Source organism: Tyto alba, unplaced genomic scaffold (assembly GCF_018691265.1).
Source record: "Tyto alba isolate M040663 unplaced genomic scaffold, T.alba_DEE_v4.0 Super-Scaffold_40, whole genome shotgun sequence".
NCBI classification, from domain to species: domain Eukaryota; kingdom Metazoa; phylum Chordata; class Aves; order Strigiformes; family Tytonidae; genus Tyto; species Tyto alba.
In genome coordinates this window covers 38,608,383-38,633,798 of record NW_024881316.1, presented here as the reverse complement: position 1 = coordinate 38,633,798, position 25,416 = coordinate 38,608,383, and the positions used below count along the sequence as shown (strand labels likewise).

General features: G+C 37.5%; 1 protein-coding gene across 2 annotated transcripts; it reads right to left on the bottom strand.

Annotated features, from left to right (window-relative positions):
• Positions 1–1,852: 1,852 nt before the first annotated feature.
• Positions 1,853–25,355, bottom strand: GEN1 (GEN1 Holliday junction 5' flap endonuclease). 2 transcript variants are annotated; one of them, XM_033004508.2, is made up of 15 exons: positions 25,248–25,355; positions 24,804–24,918; positions 21,402–21,599; positions 19,446–19,632; positions 18,075–18,251; positions 15,807–15,917; positions 11,816–11,889; positions 11,211–11,302; positions 10,241–10,391; positions 10,086–10,122; positions 9,905–9,985; positions 8,500–8,630; positions 6,700–6,761; positions 6,006–6,149; positions 1,853–5,769 (listed from the first exon to the last, which is right to left on the bottom strand). In XM_033004508.2, exons 3-15 carry the CDS (start codon positions 21,560–21,562, stop codon positions 4,310–4,312), a joined length of 2,868 nt encoding a protein of 955 aa, XP_032860399.2. In that variant the 5' UTR covers positions 21,563–21,599; positions 24,804–24,918; positions 25,248–25,355; the 3' UTR covers positions 1,853–4,309. The 2 variants fall into 2 exon arrangements, with proteins under 2 accessions (XP_032860399.2, XP_032860400.2); XM_033004509.2 differs by having other exon boundaries at positions 24,821–24,918.
• Between the last annotated feature and the right edge of the window lie 61 nt (positions 25,356–25,416).

Sequence of the window (25,416 nt, the reverse complement as noted above, 5' to 3'; positions counted from 1 at the left end):
GCAGATCACAGTGGACTGAACGACAGAGAGGCTTAAAGACTCAAGCTGCTCCGAGACCTGGCATTTATGTCAGACTGGAAGAGAGCCTGAATTTGACCTGAAATGAAGCCATCAATTTAATGATTTTTTGCAGCAGATAAAACTTGGACAGTTTCTAGGGTTTATGTAGGCTATCTTGTCTGTTATTTGTCAGGTGGCGTCACTGCCAGGGCAGCACTGGGACGTTGGGATGGAGGAAGAAGACAGCACATAAGGGTTCATCTAGCAAGCTTGTCCACAAATTTTCTAAAGCAGACCATGCTCACAGTTCCTCCCTCAGTGTCCTAAAGAATACCCACAGCTTGCCAGTCCCAACCTTTGTCATGAATGTCTTGTAAGACAACTAACTTGGCTTTCAGTTTGGCCGGGGAGGTGGGTCTAGCACAGCAAATTGCATTTAAAAATATTAAAAGAATATAAATGCTAATGTACAACAACTTCTATTTTGGCATTGAAAATATCTCTGGTTAGCTTCTTTTCCTTAATTTTATTTTAGTCACGCAGCTAACTCACTTTAAATATCCACCAGGTGAAATTTTAGTATAGGCAGCTGTTTTCATGAAGCAAAAAACCAGTATGTTCCTTTTTTCAGCTGTGCTCGGTCTCTGAAGGGACAAAATCTCTCCAACTCCATCAAGGGAAATTGGAGTGGGGGTGGAAGCAAAGCTTGAGTTTAAAGAACTTCAAAAGTTTGATATGTGGTTGACCTTACTAAGTTAAATTAAGTTCAGTAGATAGAAGCTATGGTGCAGGATACGTGAGCGAGGTAATTGTGCAAAGAGTGGTTCTGTCACCCATCATAATTTTGTCTTCTTGAAACAGTTACAGTGTTTTGTTTCCTGAAGGAAAAAGCGCTAAATCTAGCGCCAAGTTTACTGTTTTGTCAGTAGCACTTGGGTTGATAACAACTCTCAGTAATATTCTAACTGCAGTTTCCTTTTATCTACTGATACAATGCAGCAGGGTTTGACACCTTTTTAGACATGAAAAGATCGTGTCTGTCTCATGTAGCAGCTGCCATTAGTCTCTTTCACCACTGTATTTCCAAGCATCTTTCTTGACTTAAGAGCACAGAGCCAAACCTGTGCAGCTTCTCAAAGTTAAATAATCCCCTTCTCAAGTTAGGAAATTTCTGATAAAAGCAAAAGATTTATTGAGGTCATCAGTTCTATCAATAAAGTAGAAACTGGCCATGCAGTGAAAATGTATTTTTTTGTTAAGCATGTTCACACATATTGGTATTTCAATAATATCTTCCACTTAAAAAAGAGCATATGTAGCTTGAGAGTGGGATATATAGACACTGAGGGGTGCTACGTTGTGTTCTTAACATTTTATTTCTTGTATCTCTCTATGTATATATTCTATGTAAACAGTATTTATTTTCCTTTCTGGTTGATTCCTCATGAACCTGAAACAGTGACTTACAATCACAAGGAATGTCAAGTAAATATATCCCTTTGTTAAGCTGAGCTAAACAGATTTGCTACATCTAAGTAGATGTTTAATGCTGTTTATAAGTAGAAATAGTTACATTTATACTGCTAAGACAGAACCTACAAATCTGTTCTGTATCTCTGCAAGACTCATTCAAGCTAGAGGGATGCTGACATCAGAAATGAAGGATCATGTAAAGCACTCGGGCTGGTGGAGTAGTTCTACAGAAAAACTTTCAGAGAAGTACTTGAAGAATGATGCATCCTTTATTTGCCCTACCTACATAGCAGGGATATTTTTATTACTTTAGATGAAGTAGCCTGATACAGCCTGTTTGGGCTGACCAGGACAGATGATAAATGAAAATATCTTCAGGTTTATCAGGCTGATGCATCACATTCATTTTTACTTACAGCCAGTTTAGCATAATCTTGTAGGATTATTTCCTGCAGAAGAATCTGTTACACCCACTCAATTTATTTAAACATCATCTTCACAAGTGTGAGAGGTTGCAAAGCAGTCAGCTTTGGCACAGTAAAAACAGTTCCAAAGAAGAAAAATCATTCCTAATCCTTAGACTGAGTAAATTACAGAAAGATGAGAAATTGAAACACTTTAAAAACTGTAATTTCCCTTCTGTAACAAATCACAAGTTTAATTCAAGTAACAATCGTCCCCAATGATAAATGTTCTTGTATTTATTTGCTGCAATGAGGAGCTATAGACTAAATGAGAGGGCATCCTATATAGTTGTTTTCACATTTATTGCTGCTTCTAAAGGAGTGGCAGAAAACTTGCACAAAATTGAGATGCACTGAAAATGAAAAAATGGAAATTTTTCTGCTTTTCATGCTTGAACTGTACTTATGAAACCAGATTAATTTGTAGAAATAATCAGCAACATAGTCTCTTTTTTTCCTCTACAGTTTTTAGGACCTTACGTCTCATTTCTGGCTTCCATCATTCACAAAACACGAATTTATCATAATTCTGGCACAGTATTTTCAGTGAATCATCCATTAAAACAGACATCACAGTCAGATTTGGAAAATAAACAAAAAACTCTCCCAAACCCACTCTTGTTCCTCAGTTCTAAAGAAAATCCTAACACACCAGAAATCCACACACTGTGGGGGAAACTGTATGATCCCTCCTGCAAAAGAGCACACTCCCATGCACTAGGAGGGAACGAAAGTGAGGTCATTCACACAATGTTGGCATTTTTATTAATGAAAATACAAACTCTTGATTCCAACTTTCAGCATTCAAAATCAGCAGCAAGGAAAAAAAAAAAATCATACATAGCCAATAACAGTGTTTTCCACAAAAAGTAGTCTGATCTTTCCACTACTGACCACTGTGTAAGGAATCTCTCCATTTATGGTCCCCAGGTGACTCTGACTCTTAATCTCCTTAGCAATTCTACTCCAGCTACCTTCTCATATCAGCTGGGTGGTCAAGAGTCTCTGGAAAAGAGAGACCATCTTTAAATCTGAAAATAAGTTTCCAATATTTTGGATTTCTTTTGCTCATTTCCATAATATATTTCTCATTTGGAAAATCAGTTATAAATAAATTTTCTCCATCTGCCCACAAAGAAAAATAAGAAACTACCATTTAGGCTAATTACAGATTGTATTATCTATAGACTACCTATTTCTTCCTTTAACACATCCAGAATTTAGCTTCCTAACTTTTAAAGCCTTGGCCTTTATGAAGAAAGAACTTAAATTTTCATTAAGGCATAGATATTCTAAATTTCTGTTGTTAACATTGTATCTTGGTAAGAGTGGCATATCTTTCTGGCTGGTCCACAGAAGAAGTTATGAACACTTAAATGCAGGCAAGGAGGCATTTTATAGTAAGTTGTCGAAGACAACTTTTTTTCGTGTACGAACAGAGATTGCTTCTATATTAGAGGTAAGAACACCTTCAAAAATGCAACTGTATTCAAGTTCCCCCTTTAAAAACAAGCATTCACATGCTATTATTCAAAGAATCTGCAATATCATCATAAGATTCTGATTTTCTGTAACTTAATCTTCATTCTAAGTATAAGTGAGTGTGAGATGGGATTTCATATCTTAAGTAAAATGTGCCCCAAGCTATAAATGCTTCATTAAAACAGCCATCAAATTTCCTTAAATATTAGATATCACAGCTACAAAACCAAAATCTATCTTACATGGCTTATTCCATTCTTTGGAGGATGCAAACATTCAAAGAATTGTTTATTACAGGGCATAGCAGATACAAATTTAGCTATGCTGCAAGGTACATCTGCTGTGTGTCTCTATCTGGTCCTTCAGAGATAATCAACACAACCAGCATCCCAGGATTTGAAAACCCATTTTAAAACTAGCAAAATTAAGTTAGTGGAACAGAATGGAAAATTTCAGTTGGAAAGAGCTGTATCACTGTCTTATTAAGAATATCCAACATCAGCGCAAGCACTATTTTAATAAGTCTGTTTTTATAAACAGGACTAACAGACGTATACAAAATCCTCAAAACTGGCTGGGGAAAACCCCCTTCTTATTTCATAAATAAACCTGATTCGTTGTATACTATATCCTGATGCTTATGTATCAAATTCAGAATGTAATTAAGTCCAGAATAACTGGCATTTGCCTATAATCAGCTATTTAGCACTTTTGCTAACACTGTAGTTTCAAACTTTAGCTCCAGTATGCAGTATTTCACAGCACTTTTCATTCATCAAAAATGTGCCCGCTTAAAATTGATAGAGGATACTGCAGAAACTTTGAGAAAGAACTCTGTAAAAGCTGAAGGTTCAGCGTTAATTGCTATCATAATCTATTTTATGGAGAACTTAATTGATTTTGATTCTTCCTTTCAATCTTTCAGACAGGGGAAGGGGACTGTCTGCCCATGCAGAAGTCAGAAGAGCACTTTTGGCTTGCTGCGTGGGACCAGGACCCGACTTCTCAAATGGTTGCTCTGAACTTTGGGAACCATTAACTCTCACTACAGAGGACGGTTTTGGAGATACTTGCAGTGACAAGCTATTACCACCTTTTTTTAAGTCGGTCGTTTTCTTCTTCTCTTTAATTATAAGGGCTGAGTCACTGTTTGTTCTTTTGCCAGTAATGATGTTATCCCTTTTCTTTGGAAAAGATTTTTTAAACTGACCAGGTTTCAGTTGCCTTTTCTGCTGCTCATAAATGAGATTTTTATTCATGTTTCCATCATCGCTGTCTTCACTAGAAGAACATCTGTTCTGACACACACTCTTTTTAAAAGAAGTTTTCCAACTAGTTTGAATACAAGGTTTTTTAAAGTGACAGCCACTTACATCATCTGCTGGCTTTTGAGACACTGGAAGCAGTTGACACCCAGGATGCAGTGTCTCTGTTTGCTCACAGAGGGCTGAAGATGTTGTACTGCTTATATTATGGTCTTTTTGCATCATTTCAGCCCGGCTGTCAGCTCTTCTGTACTGATCTTGATGAATGCGTGCGCTGGATTCTCTTTCATAGTTTTCTGATGGCACATTTTTACTATCCTGCACCAGTCTGTTTAACTGACACGAGGAAGAAACATAATCTTTATCAGGATTCAGTGTTTCTTTTGTTTGTTTAAAACATTTCAAAGACTGCAGCTGCATTACATCTTTAGATGACAAAGGCTTTGATGGAATGGAAATCTTCTTAAGTATTCGCTCACTTAAAGACCACTTCTGAAGTTGCCCCATAGCATCATTTGAAACCAAATCATCTGCACTATCAGAATGATGTTGCTCAGAATGCATAGCATCAGAATATTCTGAGCTATTTCTTAATGTTTCATGACCTAGTGGATGGGAGTGTTTTATGCACGTAGTCAAGTCAGCTGCTGGATCATGGGTATCACACATATGGGCTGGTGAAGCACTGAAGAAGGTTCCTTCCCAATCAGCACTGCTCAGGTGTAGACCAGCTGTTACAGAAGAGGAGGATGATATCCCTGAATTTTTAGTAAACTGTGGTGTCAATACAGATGAGTCAGCCAATGTACTCTGTAAGAGCAAGTAAGGTGGTGCAGTCAGAGGAGGAGCAGCTGCTGATGCTGGCATCTGAACAGCTGTTATGCTGGAAGCTGCAGCTAACACTAGACCTTCTGATTCAGTACTTTCCTGGTGTATCTGAAATTCTGGGGGAGTTTTTATACCTGACACGGAGTCTTGTACAGGAAAAATTCCACATCTAGATTTGAAATTCATTTGAGACAGAAGATCACTAACTTCATCATAAACATTTGGTAATTCCTTTTCTTTTGGTCTGCCTTTCCTGTCTGGAAAAAAAAAAAAAACAAACAAGGGTATATCAAAATGTCCTATTAACCACAGTTCAGATCTCCTAGTGCTAAAGTATAAAACAGGAAGATAAAAGCGTAGTCTCTGCAAGATATCATACTCTGCTCTTGACAAAACACGATACTGCTCAACAGTAGCAGGAATGTTTGTTGTTTTTGCTTCTCGTATTCTAGCAAGACCCATAAATTCATAAGAAATAAGCTTTTGGGCTTACTTTTCTGTTTCTTCTTTAGAACTTCTGACTTTTCCTCTTGATAAAGGGCAACAACATCAGGATAAGCAGCCTGAAACAAAGACTCCTCTTCTACTGTGACTACAAACAATTCCACAGGCTCATCTTCTGCATCAACATAATGTTCTAAAAAATTAATGAATGTACATTAGACATGTATATACACACATATCAAAACAGGGAATATTAAAAACAAAGAACAAAAGATTTACTTGAGTACAAAGAAGATATGTAAAAAGGTCAATAGAACAATGTTGGAGATTTAGCTACAAGTAAAGTCACTTTCTTTCTGCCACTCTCCTGGCACAAACAAACACAACAAAGGCAGAAGTCTGTCAGCATAGAAAAATTCCTAGCTAGTAAAAAGTCACAGCCTTTGGGTACACAGTGAAATAAGATCTGAAATAGAGTCTTATTAATGTGTACCAGAAAAATTACCTGAAGACCAAGTCCCTTGCCTTCCAGGTATTTTTTTTTCTTTTTTAAAGCATTGCTTTTACTTTCAGGGTATGTGAAATTTGATGCACAATTTCTATGATTTTCATAGAACAGTTTTCAATCTCACCCACGTTTCTTTGCCTCATAATGTTGTCAAACTCTTTTCCTCTTTAAAGCATGCTTTTCTTGTTTTCTACGAACTGTTTTTTTCCATAATGTACATAGAAATCAGACCAACCTGGTTTTTGCCACTCAATTTCAAAACAAGGAATTCCATTTTTAATGCGTGTCTTGACTATCCTGCAAGAACAAAAAGAGGCTCATTAAATTACTTTGTTTAAACAGGAAATTAAAAGTCTAAGTTATCTAGAAATATTTCAGTGCTCTAATTTGTAATGACTCAGAAGAAAAAATATTCTTGTAATAGTGAAATTAAAAAAATACAATTCTCTTTATAAGTTATACAGTAAAATGGTGGGTCTAGAGTTGAGTACTGAAACATTTCTATTTTTTTTTTTAATGATACAGCTCAGGGGAGCATAACAAGAAATCTAAAAGCTATTTTGTAACAGACAACCATAAAGCAGACTCCTACAAACATGAGTTTGATAACTTTAAAGCCACAGAGAAGGCTGTTACCATAGACAGTAATTTTCTGAATGGCCAGAGAGGCTCTTTTACATGAGAACATGAAGGAAGATAAAACATGAACTGAGAAGGGACAGTCAGGCTTTATGAGATTTTTCCAAAAGCATTAGCTACATCTCCGTTTAATACATTCCTAGTGTTAAAAGAGACTCCTGCTGAATTATTACTGTGTCTTTAAACACCTGTTAACAAAAGAAATCTTCTAGAGCACACATGATCTGTCTTTTAAACTGCTGAAATACTAGAAAGCGTTATAAACAGAAGATGTCAATTAATTAATTCATCAAGGTAAAAGCTGGTAATTTATCTAGCCAATCCATTTAAAACTCAGCCCCCAGTCTCTCCACTCTTCTCTGAAAGATAACACTGAATAGAACAGCTTCCCTGAAAGTAGTAATTCAACAGACACATCAACCCACAACAGATACTGTCACATTTCTACTGACTGTCCTCCTGTCCCCAAAATTAAGGTCCATAAAATCCTTAACAGCATCCAGGAACATGGAAAAACTACTAACCTTCTTGCAATGCAAGAATTTGGTGGGGGAGGAGGAATTTGGGGGAATTGGATACTAAAGTTAAAATAAATCAGAATTCCCTTCACACAGTGCAGCTAAGTTCAGATTTGCCAACAGACACTGTAGATTGTAAAACTCTGCATAAGTTTAAGAAATTATTAGGTAATTAAAAATACATTGAGGGCTGAGAGGGTAAGAAGGTACTAACTCTAGCTCAGAAAACCCCCGAGTAATAGAAACCTGCATGGTGGGAAAATATTCTGGGGGGAAACCAGTTACATGCTTAACTTGGCTTTGTTCCTGCATATCCATTTTTAGTAACAGGATACTTGGCCATGTTTATATTCCTAAATGCAGCAGTCCTGAATGAAAATGTTGTTTTGAGAAGAAGGGGTAGCAAAATAGAATCACAAGCCAATGATTTTTTCAGACACATAGTACAGTAGCAGTTGGTAGGTCTGATAGGGAATCAGAGACCACGACTGAATCTGCAGATGCTCATTTCTAAGTCTAGGCTCTTGCTTCGAATCACAGAAGCACATTAGATTTCTGCTGAGAACCTAGGCAGAGGATCAAACCTGTAATGCTAAATCTCATGTGCAGCTCCAAGGAAACAGAATAGAAAGTAAGTACAGGAAGAAACAGGCATTGCCCGTTAGAATGAAAGGAAATTTCTGTAAGTATTACTTTGCGCCACAGTAGTGTAAGAATTGGTGTACTGATCTGAATTTTTCCCTCTATTCAAAATGAGCACAAAGCTTGAAACAGAGATGGAAGAAAAACATTATACTTTCATAAAAAAGAAAAACCCCATGATTTTCATCCAGCAGCAGAAGTAAATATATTAGATTTGAGAAATCAAGCTACATTACCGTATTGCCTGCAGTTGTTTTGAATCAGTGTATCCAGATTTTCTCTGGATCATATCGTAACGTGTCAATAGTGCTAACAGTTTCTTACAAGCGTAATGTTTCGGCCATTCCATCTTCTCAGAAGCAAATATCTGTTAGTATAAAAAAACCACCCCAAACTTTAAAACTTTCTTATCCTGCTGCTTATCATGCTTAGACAGATATGTAGTAGGGACACAGGACTAAATACTTAAAATATCTAGAATGCTTTTATACATTAGCATAATGCCCAGTGATATCTCACTGGCAAGGGAGAGAACAGTCCTCCCATAACAAGGCAGATTAATCAGCGGTCAGTAACAAGCCAAGGGAACAGTTGTGTGGAGGCAGCAGCAGGGACAAGACAGTTGCCAAACACCTTATCAGATTCAGATCAGCTATTCAAGGAGCTGTGGAAATTATGGATTTTGCATGTGAGAGAAGGATGAACATGGATTTGCATTAAAGCTACATTGCTTAACAATGATCTAGCACGCTATAGATAACTTTCACACTGTTGTCAATGCCAGGAAATTAAACATTGTAAAAGATCTGAATAAAAAACAGATGAAAATCACTCTTAGAAAACAATGCTAACATTCATGTATTAATGTTCCCTGTCCCCTCCAAAAAAAAAAAAAAAAAAAAGCAGAAAGCAGCTTCACAAGATATTTACTCTTTCTTCTATGGACATTGGAATAAGCTAGACCACTGTTGATCTTTGTACACTTTGAATTAAAGTACCTCTGAACTTGAAAGCTGGCAGTATTGTGCTAAATACAAGTCTGCTGTTTTGGGGAAAACATGCAACGTTTAGAGTAAAAGCCACTTTTGCTTGTTATATATAGAAGCTGGTTATCTCCATACCAAAAATATAATTGAAAATAAAGTTTAACATTAAAAAAGAAAGTCCACAATCACAACTTGCTATAACAGCCAAAGTTACAGTATGACAATGAAACAAATATGAGTAAAACCAAGAGCTGTATCTGTCAATACCTTTACGAAAGGTAGATGAAAACAAAAAAGAGAACAACCCTGAAGCGTGTATTATGCCATACAACCATACAGTACTTTACACACTATATAGATAATGCAGCACTCAGCAACCCAATCTATTAATACTGGGCAGTGAAAACCAAAACAATGGCAAGTGTCCTTTTTTGAGTTCTCTTTGTTCCACTTTTCTACACAGCAATTTACACCAACTGATTTTTTTCAAAGTCTTCAATTTTAGAATTTTAAAAAATGAGGTATATTAAGAAGTTGTAGCAAGATTCTTTCTTTTTTCCAGTAAAATTACCAATGAAGACCAAAATTATCACAGATGCCTTCCTTACTAATAAACAAAAAACTAGAGCTGAATATTCAGTATTTTGTTGTATACCTGAAAGGACAATAAATTTGGCCTCTGACATTCCTTTATGTTGATCAATTTATTCTTGTTTACAAGAAATTCTTGAATAACCTTGAGATAAAACAAAAAAGAGGCAGTTTAAGAGGGCAGAAAACTGAAATTTCAATTAATTGATTAAATGTATTAACCATAAAATAAGCTTGTTTGTTACCTCGGAGAATGGAAAGCCCTCACAACTGTTAGCTTTTCTGCAGGTAAAACAAATGTGTTAGGGAACTGAATATAAATGGGAAAAATGCAGAATTTAAATGCTTACCCTGCACATGAATGCAGGGAAAAGCAGTTCAATTTTCAAGACATTCCTACTTTCTGATATTGTCTTCCACTGCACTTGCTTGTTTCACCCGCTCTAACTGATGCCATTCACAAGGGCAGCAGTATTTGGAGTCACTGGGTTTGCAGTATCTAGTGCTTTCACAGAATTTACATCCACTCTGCTCATGTTCCTTGTGAGATCCTATAGAAGCAGATGCACAAAGCATTAGGAGAAAGAGGTTTCCAAAATCTCCAAATATACAAAGCTAATAGTAGAAATATGGAGCTCAGAACACATGAATCTGACAAGAATAGCAGCTGTAAGCAGATCTGAGTGGATTAGCTGTATTTATGTATCTATGGTGAAAATTGACAAATACAAGCAAGGTTTCAATTTTTTTGAAGACTTTCCCCAACAGTTTCAGACTTTATGCTGAAAACTTTATTACCCAAAAACTACAGTAGTAGCCTGTGACAACCTGATAAATGTGTACAACTAACATATCTGAAACAAACTTTTCATTCTCCAAGTGATAGGTTTGAGCTGATCAAAGATGCTACCAAAATGAGGTTCCTAAAGATTAATTTAATTTCTTTTTAAGAAAACAGTGCAGCAAAATACGGCAATGCTAATGGATTCAGTCCTCTTGACGCAAGACCAGTTTGGGCAACTAAAGAAACAGTTGCTTGTCAGCACAGTGTACTTGCTTTATTGATAATGTTAAAAGGGCAAATATCTCAGCTCACACAATAGCATTGTGGTTACATTCCATCTGCTATCAACTAGTCTCACAGTTGAAGAAAGGTAGTCCCCAGACTCAAAAATATTTATATAAAGATACATATACACAATACTGAAAATGTGAAGATAGCTCAGAAGCTGAATGCCAAGGAAAGCAGTTTTTAACGCTAGTCAAAAAAACCTCAAAACCCAGCCAAACAAAAAAACACCGCCCCACACCCCCTGAACAATAAGTAAACAATTAGGCTAAAAATAAGATTTAGCACTTTTCACACTGACCTGGATGATGACACTCAGAACAGTGAATTATCCTTTTAAGAACCAAAGGTGGATTATTATCATACTGAAATTTTTCTTTCCATTGTTCAAATCTAACAGGATGATATTAAAAGGATTAAGAAATATTTTTAACTTTCGTACTTAAAACACTGAAAAATACTCCCTTTATACTTCTCAGGCACTTACTTGAGAAAGTGAGTTTTCCAGTTTATAAAATAGGTATTTTACAGTACATTATATGATTGTTGGATTTCTAGTATGGACACACACATTACAATAACAAGCAGAAAGCATTTGGTATTGAATGTCATGATCCAGAACCCAATTAAAAAAAAAAAAAAAAAAAAAAAAAGATCAGCAAAAGTCCCTATGACTTCCTCTTCCAATACATCAGTATACATCTAGCTCAAGAGCTAGGAGCCAGCTAATGTTTAAAACAATTAAGAAGCTTCCCTAGCAAAATACATCATTTATTTAGCAAACTAAGTGAGGAATGTGGTAATCCTGCACCACACCCTAAAATAAAGTATTACAAACATTGTCTCGGAGCAAGTCTTTGAATAAAATTTAAGTACTTCAGCATACAACATAAATTTTCATTTTACCTTTGCAATAAGTTTTGACCTTGCAAAGTCTCAATTAACTTTAAAGCTTGTTCCTTCCCAACTCCTGGAACACCCTATAGAGACAGAAATATGAAACATTAATGACAAACAGAAAGTATACAGATTTTCATAAAAATTGCCTTCACAACCTCATGTAGAGAAATAACAAAAATGATCCCAGATGTTGAGAATAAATTGAGAAAAATAATTTTTTATCAACTTCTAAAGTCAGAGAAGGTGACAGATTACAGCTGTGCTACCAGTGTAAGATGCAAGCTGCATAAAATGTTCTTACGCTCAAAGGCAGCTCAGATAAAACAAAGTGGAGATAGAAGGTAGTAGAAAACAATAGGAAAAGATGTTTGGTTTGGTTTCCTTCTTGATATCTGCAACAAGACAGCAACAGAAAATACTGGTAACATTCTTGCCAGCTAACTGCCAGTGAGCTCAAACTTCTCAGAATTATCTTGGGAAGGTAAGACTAAAATCCAAAAGATCTGTCTTTGAGTCAAAAGGCTGAAATTTAATAGATAGAAGAAACCCAGGGAAAAGCTTTCATTCATATGAAAAAGATGATTGATGGCAACAGAAACAACTTTTAATATCTGAATACCTTAAGCGCTTACGCAAAATCCGTTCTGAGAGGTGACAAAGTACAAGAGCATTTTCTGAAAAATAATTAAAAACCCCAATGAAACCACAAACCCAAAGAACTCCTTCCCTTCCTTTCAATAATTGCTTGCTTGATTTAGATATTTACTCCATTATTACATGTGTAGTATGCACATCCTTTATAGGAAAAGGAATTACCAGTATGGGTAATATATAGGAACAGCAAATATTCTCATAGAATGGTTTGGGTTGGAAGGTGCCTTTCAAGGTCATCCAGTCCACCACTCTTCCCCACCCTCCAGTGAGCAGGAACATCTTCAACACGATCAGGCTGCACGTTGCCCTGTCCGCCCTGATCTTGGAGGTTCCTTTTCTGGAACCTAGCTCATGGACCGAAATCCAGACGTTTATAGTAACCCCAAGACAAACTGAAGAGTGAAAGTTGGTTGATTCAAAACAAATAGAGAAGGGCCACAAAAATTATCAGAAGGATGGAACACCTTTCCTGTGAGGAAAGGCTGAGAGTTAGGGTTCTTCAGCCTGGAGAAGAGAAGGCTCCAGGAGACCTTATTGTGTCCTTTCAATACTTAAGGTGGGCTTATAAGAAAGATGGGGACAAACTTCTTAGTAAGGCCTGTTGTGATAGGGCAAGGGGAAATGGCTTTAAACTAAAAGAGGGTAGATTCAGACTAGATATAAGGAAGAAGTTTTTTACAATGAGGGTAGTACAAAGCTGTAACAGGTTTCCCAAAGAGGTGGTAGATGCCCCATTCCTGGAAACAGTCAAGGTCAGGTTGGATGGGGCTCTGAGCAACCTGGTCTACTTGATGATGTCCCTGCTCACTGCAGGTGGGTTGGACTAGATGACCTTTAAAGGTCCCTTCCAACCCAAACTATTCTGTGATTTAAAATGCACATATTGCTTTTCCAAATGTTCCTCTTTCAATCCTTACCCTATTTTGCCAAGAATCAGTATAATTGAATACAAAGATTGTACTGAGAGTGCTTTCTACACCATTATTACAAATAAATGTATAGCTTATTTTTATTCAGCTGTGTGCAGCGGGGGTTTAGGTAGCAGGGGAGGGGGCTACAGCAGTGCCCCCTGTGAGAAGCTTCTCAAAGCTCCCTCAGCTCCAAGTCAGACCCACCTCTGGCCAAGGCCAAGGCAATTAGCAACAGTGGCTGCACCTCTGAGATAACATATTTAAGAAGGGGAACCTGGCAGAAGTTGGAGTTGTGAGGAGTTATGAGGAAGACGCCTATGTGAACAGTGAGGTCAGTGGAAGGAAGGAGGAGGAAGAGGAAGGGGAAAGTGGTGTGTGCACTGAAGCAGAGACCACCTGTATCCCGTGGCGAGACAGCAGGGCTGCCCCACCCACCACCCATGGAGGTCCACAGTGGAGCAGAGGCTGACCTGCAGCTTGTGGAGGACCCCACACTGGAACAGGTGACTCTACTGAAGGGAGGCCAGGACTCTATGGGAAGCCCCCACTGTTGTAGGTCAGTGGTGGGAGGACTGCAACATGCAGGGGTGACCCACGCTGGGGCAGCATGGGAAGTGCTGTGGCCCATGGGAAGGATTCATGGCAGAGAAAGTTCATGGAGGACTATCTCCTGTGAGAAAGGAACCACGCTGGAGCAGGGGAAGAATGAGAGGAGTCCTCCCCGTGAGGAGGAAGAAGCAGCAGGACTGACTGTACCCTGCGCTGCTGGGGAAGAGGTAGAGATACAGGGAGCAGAGCTGAGCTGGGGATGAAGGGAGGGGTAGGAAGAAGGTGTTTTTAAGATAGATTAATGCTTTTCACTGCCCTATTCAGTCTGTTAAGTGTTGTTGTTAGTGTCTGAAATAAATTTATGTTCTTTTTTCTTCCCTTAACAGAATCTGTCTTTTGCCCATGACTGTAATGGGTAAGTCATCCCTCCCTGTCCTCATCCTGATTCCTGAGCTTTTCACTTTATTTTCTCCTTCCCATTCCTGAGGGGGAAGAGGTGAGTGAGCAACTGCATGGTGTGCTGTTGCTCTCTGGGCTCAAACCACAAGATGTAATGGCTGAACTGAATATATGCAACCATATGAAATAAATGTACACTCAAAACCAATCAGAAGTTCTCACTGGACTGCAGCCAGACACTCAAGGAGAGAGTCAGATATTCAGCTTCTGCAAGGAAAACATTGTTCTGACATATATTCAAAGTGCAATTAGAGTGGTATTCTCATTTATCTGTTCTGCCAATTCCCATTGCCAATGTACTCCTGTAATTCAGCTTTCCTTAGAAGTTTCTATCTTTATCCACTTTGCTGGGCTGCAGTAACTCAAAAGACCTATCTGATAGTACATAATCACATCACTTAAGGACTATGCAAGAACCTGGCATTCTGAGAGCTGCTAGTTCCATTACAATAAACATTGATTAGCTACTATTTTTTTTTTACTCCCTCTCTTTATACGTTTATTTTGTAATAATAATAATAAACAACTATTTAAAGATTCCTATAACAGAAGCAAGTATTTCAGAAAAAAAAAAAAAAACACTGAGAGCTATTTGCTCTTTCAGCAGTCTCAGTTGTTTAAAAGGACAGTTTTATCAAATTGGAACACAATGATTTAAGTATAACTAAATATCCACTTCAAGCCTGAATGGGAGCAACTGTTCCCTGAAGTCACTGTATGATGAACTGTATGGAAAACAAATTTCATCCCACCTCCTTTCCTTTTCAAATAGCCATTACAACAGCTTCTGTTCGAAGCCTCCAAAAAAACTCAAGAGCTTACAGATAAAAAAAAAGAAAAAAGTAAAATAGTAATGACTGAGATCCCTCTCACTTCATACATCAGGCAAAATTTCAAATAGGTGACTCCTATTTCTTCATAAATCGTATATTTACAAATAATAGAACTGAAAAGGGATACATCCATCTGCATCCAGAAGCGGTATTACTAATAACTACAGCTCAAAACCATCACTACTAAATCTTCCAAACAGCACAGACAAAGCTGTTTTTCTAATTTTCCAGAGCTACTCTGCCAGGGATGTACTTATATGAGAATGATTACAAAGTGTCCTCACAAGCAACTGAGTTCTCACACCTTTGCTCAATGTAATCCTCATCTTAACTTTTGTCTTCACCTTCATTATAGAAAAACTCTGAAATAATACATAAGAGTTTTAGAAAGATCAATGTTCATGAACCATCCTGATAATCTTTAAGCCTTCACAAATAAAATTTATAGTGACTTACTAAGCATCTTTTTCAACTAGATCTCAGTAATCATGCATTGCATACAGTTTTGTCAGCATGCACATCTCCCTTGGTATAATTTATTGTTGTTCAAGACAATGTAAGTACCTAATAAAAAATAATTATATTGCTTACCTTTGGAAGATAATCACAACCCAGAAGAACAGCTAGCCCAATCAAAGACTCTCTGTCACAACCAAGCTTCTCCTTAATAGAGGACATTGTGTAACAGTCAAGACAGGAATCCTGCAAGAGAAATTCATCACATATGTTATTTCTGTAACATCAGGGAAGGAACTGCCCTGAGTCACATTCAGTTGGGATTGCTTACCCACCCCTATTCACACACATTTGCAGGAAATGGGTTTATCCCATAAGAGGGGTCTGATAGCAAAAAACATAATGCATGGACACCACATGAGTAACTACAGTTCTGGAATTTCAAGTTTTAAGTATGGACATGTTGAAAGAAACTAAAATAAGTCAAAGGGTGATTTTATTCTTTAGTACCTGTAGAAAAAGTGTGGCAAAACTAACATTACCCAGTACTAACGGCTGTGTAAGTCATCTCAGGAGCTGCAGTTTTTAAAATCCATGTAAATATTTTAATGTGCTACTTGAGTAAACAAAGAAAAAACAATTAAAATGTTACCTAGCATGTCAGACATGACCTAAAGGAACACCCAAAGCTTTGAAGAGTAGAGGGACTCAAACACAACAATGTGAAATCAAGATTAACATGAATCAAAACATAGGACACCTTCCCCACCAAGCCAAAATAATCCAGTTTTCTGGAATAGATGTCCCTGAAAGACACACACTTGAGGAGAATCACGGACTCCGGCAACTCTACAGGAGTCAGAAATCTAAACCACTTTATTGCTGATACAAGTGCGTTTATAAATCTTCCTAGCAACTGATCACACATAAACAGAAGGCTTGAATGGTTACATGCATTCTTCACACACTGTTCACACACCTAAGAATAACATTTGATTGGTTATTACCCCCTGTCCATAAAACACCAGACAATTCATTGGCTACAAGTTAGTTACTGCTATCCTAAAGCTTATTGGTTAATTAAATCTTACAAGCACAAACACAATGTTCTATACACTTTTAGCTCAAGGTAGAAAACTTTCCACTGTAAGAAGCGACCAGATATTTCCCATCAACCGTAGCCTGGAATGTTTTCTTCAGGCAGATCTCAGCATCCTTATCTTTTTTTTCTACATTCCCACTTGCTACTTCCAAGGCTTCTGGCCATTGAAGTTCAAGATGTTCTCATCATTCACCAGCTGTACAGTGCTTTCAGTTCTTCCTCCTCTTTTTGTATCCCTTCTGTGATGCAGCCAAAGTCTTGCTCTTGTCTGATGTGGCCATTGTCCTCCAAAAACGATCCCACACACACTCACATAAATTATTTTTTTATGTTGACTTACGTATGTAACAAAGAACACCTGAAAGATTAAGGCCACCTTCATTTTTGGTGATAAATTACAAGGAAATTGAATGAAAGAACCAGGTCAAGACAGAACCCAAACACGATGTCATCAAAAGAAATCAACTTCAATCAACTTGAATTCTTTTTTAAACTAACTTAATTGTTCATAGTGCTTTTTTTCCTGTTCTTTTGATTTTCTCTTATTACTGAAGTATATTCTCAACAAGTCTTTCAGTTAAACATTATCTTAATTTCCAACCCCAATATCATTTTTCCTCCACTTTCCTGTTAGATTCACCAGACAGAACACATGCATTCCTTTCTCTGATTCATAGCAAACGTATAAATTAGGGGAATTTGGGGTTGCCTTTTGCCAGTTCTGCAAAACTGCATTCTTAAACACTTCAGCTCAAGGTCATAAACTGATCTGGTCTTTCGAATGATCACAATTGATTATGATACAGATGTACAATCCCTACCCTATTTGTGTTCAATTGGAGACTAATAGTATTGATTGTAAATATATTCATAATAAAACAAAACTGTAAGATGCAAATGTGTGAACACTGTTACTAGACCCAGGATGCTGTCTACGCCCATATGCCCTAATAGTAAAATTACAGGAAGCAACTACTTCATTCAAATTCTCCACTGTAGAGGAGGAAAGGGGCTGGGGAAGTTTGATACTTAGCTTTATATTACACATCACAGGACACTACACACACAGACAATAATACCATAAGTATTCTTCAATCCAGTAGTTTTGGTCTCACATCCGATACATGGATTGCCAGTGAAATAAAAAAATCATTCCTGTCTTAAATGTACTATTTTGAACAAATCCATCTACTATAGTGTAAGTGCGGTAATATCTAAGCAATTGTTTCAAGCCCCTTCTTTCTATTTATATTTTTAGGAAGAGTCTAAAGGGAGGGCGAGAACGGGATGAGGTACATTACCTTAGCATTCATGGCGAAGTTCCTATAAACTGTTTGGGCTCCATATAAGAAGACATCTCCATCGTTGGTAATACAGCCATCAACATGTCTGTTTGCATTGAGGTAGGCACACATTGCCTCTGCTTCCCCAGCTGCTTGAACCCAAGGGACACCTAAACACTCCAGCAGTTCAAGACACTAAAAGAAGGAATCCAAAAGGAGAGAGAGATTGAATGCTTAATTAGATCCACTTATTAGAATGCATTCTCAAACACAAGTGTGTACAAAAACTGCTACTGTTGCACTGCCTAGAACACAACATCAATGCAAGCACTATTGTGGGGGAAATACAGTTTACTGTAACAACAAAAAGAAATATCCAACTAAGAGCAACATATTAGTTACAGGACTTGAACACAGCATGAGAAATGATTACTCCTTCACAAAAATCTTCACACTTTAAATAGATATTTAGGATGTTTTCAAAAGAAGAGTAACAAAGGAATATTTACCTTTGTGAAGAAATACTGTTTACTCAAGTAGTAATAATGGTCTAGCACAGACACCTTTCAACAGATGTCAGACTCCCTGAGAATATCAAGCATGAAAGTACAGTACTGTTGTCCTAGTAAGACTGAAATACAGTGTGAGACATACCGATATATACTTCTTAGAAATTTCAGAAAAAATATTTTACAATTTAAGAATAGAAGATTGATACATTCTATTATATACTAAAGCCATGAGTGCCAATAAATTCTATTTCATAAAGTTTTGAATAGACAAAAACAGTTAGCTATCTGCAACAATGAATGAAGAATAAATTTACTGAAGAGGAAGTCTTTGCAACAAGAGTTGTCCCAACCATCTATACCAAAAGGCCTATACAATCTTCCTTTTAGCTTAAGACAGCAGGTTTCCAACAAGTGTACCCTCGTAGCTATTCAGCTAGTTTACCAAATCATAGATCTAGGTTACAAAACAGTTCTGTGTACCCCTTCAAAAACACACTAGCCTAGCTTACGTATGTACACAACACATTCCTGTTTTCATGAATACCCCAACCTACGGAAAAAAAAAAGTATCAATACTAACACTGTGAAAGAGCAAGAAAGTTGAATTTCCATAATAAACATTCAATTATGACCATGGCTTGCTACAGCATAACATGTGCAGGAACACATCAAACAAGAAAATTTTTCTGACACTGTCCCTCTTCTACAACAGTTAAAAGATGCTGTAAGGCTCAATTTCAAAGGCGTGTTCCCTCAAAACACTGCTGAAATTTGTTCTGTAGAAAACTATTAATTCTTTCAAGTTCTTGTATTTAATTTGGTTCAGATTTCTTCTCATCACATTAAAAATACTGACATACATCCCTCAGTTACTCACCTCTTTTAAAATAGCTTTAAATGAAGATCTCCCTGTTCTTGCAGCTCCAACTTTCTTTGAAGGTCCATAGCGCATCTCATTCCTCTTACTCATGGTGTTTGCTTTCAACTTCGGGGCCTCTCCCTCCATGACAAAGACTAGTTTAATTCCCATTGATGTTAAGAAAGATAACCGAAAAAATAGGTTTCTGCAATAAAGCAAGGTATTCCATAAACTGCAGAATTAGCAAAGCCTGATTTCTTCATACATTTTCCTTACATGCCCCAGCCTACCCTAGGAACAACCTTAGCTTTCTCTCTACCTTTTATTATTCCCTCACTCCCAAGCTAACAAACCCCTATCTTTGGTTGAAGCTGTTTTACTATGAACTTGTAACAGCTTTACAAAATTCCCAATAAAACACCACATAAGGACAAGAAAGATCTTTTTTAGGTGTAAAGACGTAAGCAAATTTAAAAGACTTAATAAAACCCATTAAAAATCCAAAGTCTATTTCCAAACACATATTCACATTGAATTTTTCATACCAAATTTTAATCCCAAATCTATCAATACAGGTACATCAGATTCTGATGTGACTGAATGCTATGGTATTAGACACACTCACAGATAGCATTACCATGCCAATTTATTTCATATGCAAACCAGCATCACTGACAGGTGGAATCTTGCAAGGGCACAATAATAACTATTTGGCCTATAACAGAAAAATTTAGAGCAGTAGTATCAGACAGCATACGTTTTTCTAGTAATTCCAGGATCAATCTTTCAAAAGTAGTAGACCAAATATTTATATCTCTTTGATTGACATGGAAAGACCATTACTGCAAATTTAATTTTGTATATTTGCTATTGGTAAAAATGGATTAAGCTGATCTTTTGAGGCTAGTTCTATTTTCACAAATGATAGAAAAATCAATCACTTACAATAAGTTTCTCTAAAATACTTAGCAAAACAATTTAATTTCCAACTGCCTGAAACCATTAATTTTTGGTATGAATCTGTTCATCCCTTTGTCTTGCTTTGGGAAGACTGCTTAAGAGATCTGGACTGATGGTTTCATTCCACTGCACACAGGACATCCTATCAGAGGGAAGTAATGACTTCAGTCATGCTTCAAGTTTTATAGTTAATTATCCGTTTGGGGTCATAAGCATACCATTTTAAAGAAATTATTCTCAGAAGATGCTAATATTTCATATCAGCTGAATTCAACAAAAGCCACAGAAATATCTAACAGCACTTAGTAACTCAGGATCCTTGAGCTAAACAATAATATGTCATTTATAAAAATTTGTATATGTTTTCATTTTTGTCAGCATCATTTGCACAAAACAGTGCTTTGAAGTTACAGCTGCTTATACTTGCTCATCCCTGAAGTATGTGATTAATTTATATTAAAAATATATTCTTCAAGGTTGTTCATAAGCCTGAAGAATGATTTAAACATATTTAATTCAACGTTGGGTCTAACTAGAATTTTAATTTATAAGCCAAATCTGGCTAGCGCATGCATCACTTGGTATGCTCTGAACTGACTAGCATCCAAACTGCTGTGATAAAGTTGAAACTCCCATACTGCCTTCCATCAGTCTCAGAAATAGGAATTAGCACAATGACTTGTTTTCCTTGATAATCTGTATATCACAGTGCTATACCACAGTCAGACAAACATGGTTTTGCTTACATCCATTTCATCCTTATCTACAGTTGAGGCGTCAAGACATGGTAGGCTGGGCCCAAGAAATTCTCTTTGCACCCAAGTATTAAGTTGAATTCAGCCAGTACGACTGAGTTATCACTTCAAACCCTTTACATATGTACCACAAGCTGTAACAACAGAATCAAAACAGTTGTATAAATTTCAGAAGTAGCCTTAATTTTGGAATAAGTATCACACCTAAATTACACAACTCCAAGACTTTTGGCTACAATCATTTATATGGATACCATACCTCAGATATGGCTTGGTAACTACTCCAATCATCTTTTTAACAGTCTGTGCTTCACAAACCCACAGACTTAAATCAACAGCAAGTGTTTTTCCTTTGAGACTGCTCAAGTTGACAGGTTGTCTTACAGGCTCAAGGATTTGCCACAGATTTGTCACTCCCATTGTTCTAGCTTCTTTGTTGTCAGCATGAAGGTTTTAGCTGTGAAGACCAAAAATATAAAAAAAAAATTACTTTCAGAACATAACATGAAGCATGACATATTATGAAGTTTGGAAAATAAGTATTTAGTCATTATCAGTTTCACTTTTATGAGCCAAGAACAGCTGCAATCAAGCTAAGTGTGTAGCGACTCCCGTTCACAGATGCTTTATTACTAAATACCTTCTTTGTACATTTTCATTGCTAATAGCCTGAAAATAAATAAAAACAAACTCAGTTAGGGAAAAAAAAAATCATTAATTTCCAAGTCTCATGTGTCCCTTACATACACACAATATAAGCTTTATTTAAAAACAAAAAAACCCCACACCTCTCGAGTGAATTACTTCCTAATCTGAAGTGGTAGGATTTGCATTAAAATGCTTCTGTTCAAACAGAAGTAGCTTAAAGCTACTCGAGGAATATTTACAATGATGACAAAACTTTCCTTAGTAATCCAAGATGATACAAGAAGGATCAACAGCCACAGATTCTGGCTTGAGAAATTCAAGTTGGACTTAAGGAAAAAAAAACAAACAAAACCCACAGAGGGTACTGTAGCACTGGTTGCCCAGAGGTTGCAGCATCTCCTTTCTTAGAGATTTTGAACATGCAGCCAGCGTACTGTCTTACTGGTTTAACCCAATAGTGGTGGAAGTCTCCCTCCAAGCAGGGAACCTGCACTGATGACCTCCAGCTGTCCCTTCCAACATTTCAACATTTATAACATTGTGACTGCTGACACATGCCAGTGGTTTTACTATTTTAAATTTGGTATTGTGTGAGTTGCACTATCTATAATGAACATCAGCTGAAAACATACACCCCTTAGGTGGCATATTTCTTGGGCTCTTATTTAACTTTATTTATATAGCTCTATTTTCCATTATGCCTCATTACCAGAACTAATTTTCTTCCTTTTCTTCTTTTCTTTTTCATTTTTCTTCTGCTTTTTGTACCTTGCAAGTTCTATACAAGGCCTCTAAGACATACTCTGCTTTTCCTCTCACAATACCCACCTACTCCTGCACTGTTTTATTGTACAAAGTTTGCCTCATGCTTATTTCTCTACTGTTTCCTCGATATTAGAAGATAAAAATTAAATACTATCTGGAACAGTTTGTATTTCTTTCTGATTTTGAAACTACTGCCTACTCAGATAAAATACACCCTCCATTGAATACATCATGACTAGATGAGCTAGCTACCTGTGCTCTGAGATCTGCCTAAGACATGCAAGGAGCTATGCCACCTTGTGGCCTCTGGTGAACACAGCCGCAGTAAATTCAGCGGTCTTCCACATTCAACACAATCACTGTCACAACAGCAAGCCTGTTTTTGCAGGGTGCCTTGTTTTATACTCTAAAACCACTTTAAAGCAGAGTAGCTAATCAGTTCGAGGTTGTTTTTAAATCAAGTACTCATATTAAGATCTACTGTCAACAGAACTCATGTTTCTCAATCTGATTTTAGTTGTATGCATCCAGGGCATAATGTATTGCTTCTGTTGTTGTTATATCTCAAGCAGACAAAATGAATTAAAAATACCAATAAAGCATGCAAATAATTTCTTGAAGTCCAGGATGATCAATTTTCTGATGCACAGGGGAGGCTAACAAAAGGCATCCAAACCTTCTCAAAAGACAAGTGTGATATTCAGCTTCAGTGAGGTTTAACAAGAGAACAACTAACAAAACAAGATGTCTTTTTTGATGTTACCATTTGGCTCCTGCCAGTCCACATCCATACAAATTTTAAAAATAACCTGTGTTAGCAGGTTTCTAAATATTGTTATGGAATGTTGCTGTCCCTTAAAAAGGGTTTGTTTGCTGCTGTGCAAAAGCCAATCTCACACACAGAGCCGAGATATCAGCTGACTCCATAATTGTGCAAAATGGGTGCTAAGGTGGCAATTCTACAAAGCCAGCAGACCACACAAAGGAACTACAACTTAATTATCTTGTTACATGATTAATAAAAACCTAAGTTTACATTCATTGGTCTGTAATCACCAATTCCATACACTATTGGTTAGATATATTTGAATTAGCCTCGCTTGTTGTGTAAATTAGTACGCATGCTCCTTACAGGTGTGGGGAGAAAATTCCCCCAGTTAACACTTTTTTTCTTTTTTGATGACTTTACGCTTCTTAGGCTATCATCCAGCCTCTAGTACCTTCTAGGGCCAGATGTTTACCTCTTATCACTCTCTCAGCTCCTCTTTAATGGTATAGTCTAGCAAGGCATGCATCCCATCAGGTTACACAACAGTCAGTGATCAGTGGTCCTTGTGCTTGACAAGAAACATTTGTATGGGCTACACTGTGACATGGTACCTAATTAACAGGAAAGACAAATACACTAAACACTTAATAACCCATAGGATTATAAATAATAAAGAAACAAAAAAGTATAAAAAATTGAAAACAACAAACCCTCCCATTTTTTCTCCACCATGAGATAATAAAGTATTGTTATTTGAGGACAGAAGTATTCCTTACCCCCATTCAATATCTATCTAAGGTGGAGTTATGAAAGCCTGAGACACCTACCAGCCTGCTTTTGTGAGTGTATTCTGTAAAATATTTAGCTCTGGATCCCGTACACAAATATATCTACTACTTTTAATAGAAGTAATCAGTCTACTCAGATTTTATTGAGGAGCTATGTTCATCACAAACCTCCATTCTGCTTAGAGTTAGTAACTTGCAAAGAAGTGAGACTGAACCAGGTTTTTTTTCATATACTTAAAAATCACTGAATATATCATGCTATTATAAAATCGTTGATAGTAAATATAAACTAAAACCCTGCCCACAAAACCTTCTCAATTTCTCACTGGGCCAGCTACGTGCTATAGCTACATAGCCTTTATGTTTTATAAATCATATTTTAAGGCTACAATCTACTTTACAAATTTTTTTTACACAGACAGAAGAGTAAGTCAGTTACTTGAAAATAACTACAGAAGAGATTTAATGCTGAAGTTTAGTTCACACAGACATGCTTTCACCCACTGCCAACGTAACTTGCAACAACCACCATACATATGCTTTATATCTGAGCCAGAAGCCTTTTTTTTTAAAAAAAAAAAAACAACAACAACAAACAAACAAACAAAAACAACAAAAAAAAGAAAGCCCACAACGCGTTTTTAATAACACTCCCTCTCCGTGCTGCCCTGGCACAGAGCACCTGACAGACCTGCTCTGTCCCAGCACCTGGCACAGCTTTGCCAATAAACCTGAGCACCCGAAGCACAGCACTGGCACGCCTCAGGATTTGCAGACTCCTCCTCAAACTCTTAGGCTTTCTTCCCCTAGAAGAAAACAAAAACAAGAAGTTGCCTGAGAACGAAGTAACAAGACGCAGACATCCTGAACACAAGCATCTAAACTTCTCACCTTGATGCGAGCTAATGAAACCCCACGCAGCCGTCTCCCTGACCCACTGCGGGAAGAAGAGCCTTTGGGAGGGCTCTCCCTGCCCGCTATGAGGACTGCAGACCTAGTACCCCAACTCCGGATCTGGGGCAGGGACCTGCCCCCCCGCAGCGCTGCCCCCTTCCCGCCCGTGGCGCCCTGAGGCCCCCGACGCCTCCTCAGCGCAACCGATTCAGCCTTCAGGCAGTGAACAGTAGAAACTTACGTCCCGGTTTGGGCACGGAGATGCTCAGGGGGACCCGAGCAAGCCTAACCGCTGCCGAGGGACGGGAGGGACGCCCGCAGCCCCAACGGTCGCCGCTGAAAGACGCACCGCCCCGGCAGCAGCTCCGCCCCCTCGGAAATGGCGGGCTCACGGGAACGGCGCCCTCAGG

Coding starts and splice junctions, on each gene's coding strand:
- GEN1 (XM_033004508.2), bottom strand. CDS start 21,562: ATGGGAGTGACAAATCTGTGGCAAATCCTTGAGCCTGTAAGACAACCT. Junction 19,633..21,401: donor GTTACCAAGCCATATCTGAG/GTATGGTATCCA, acceptor GCTTTATTGCAG/AAACCTATTTTTTCGGTTAT. Junction 6,762..8,499: donor AAACAACTGCAGGCAATACG/GTAATGTAGCTT, acceptor TTGTTCTTGCAG/GATAGTCAAGACACGCATTA.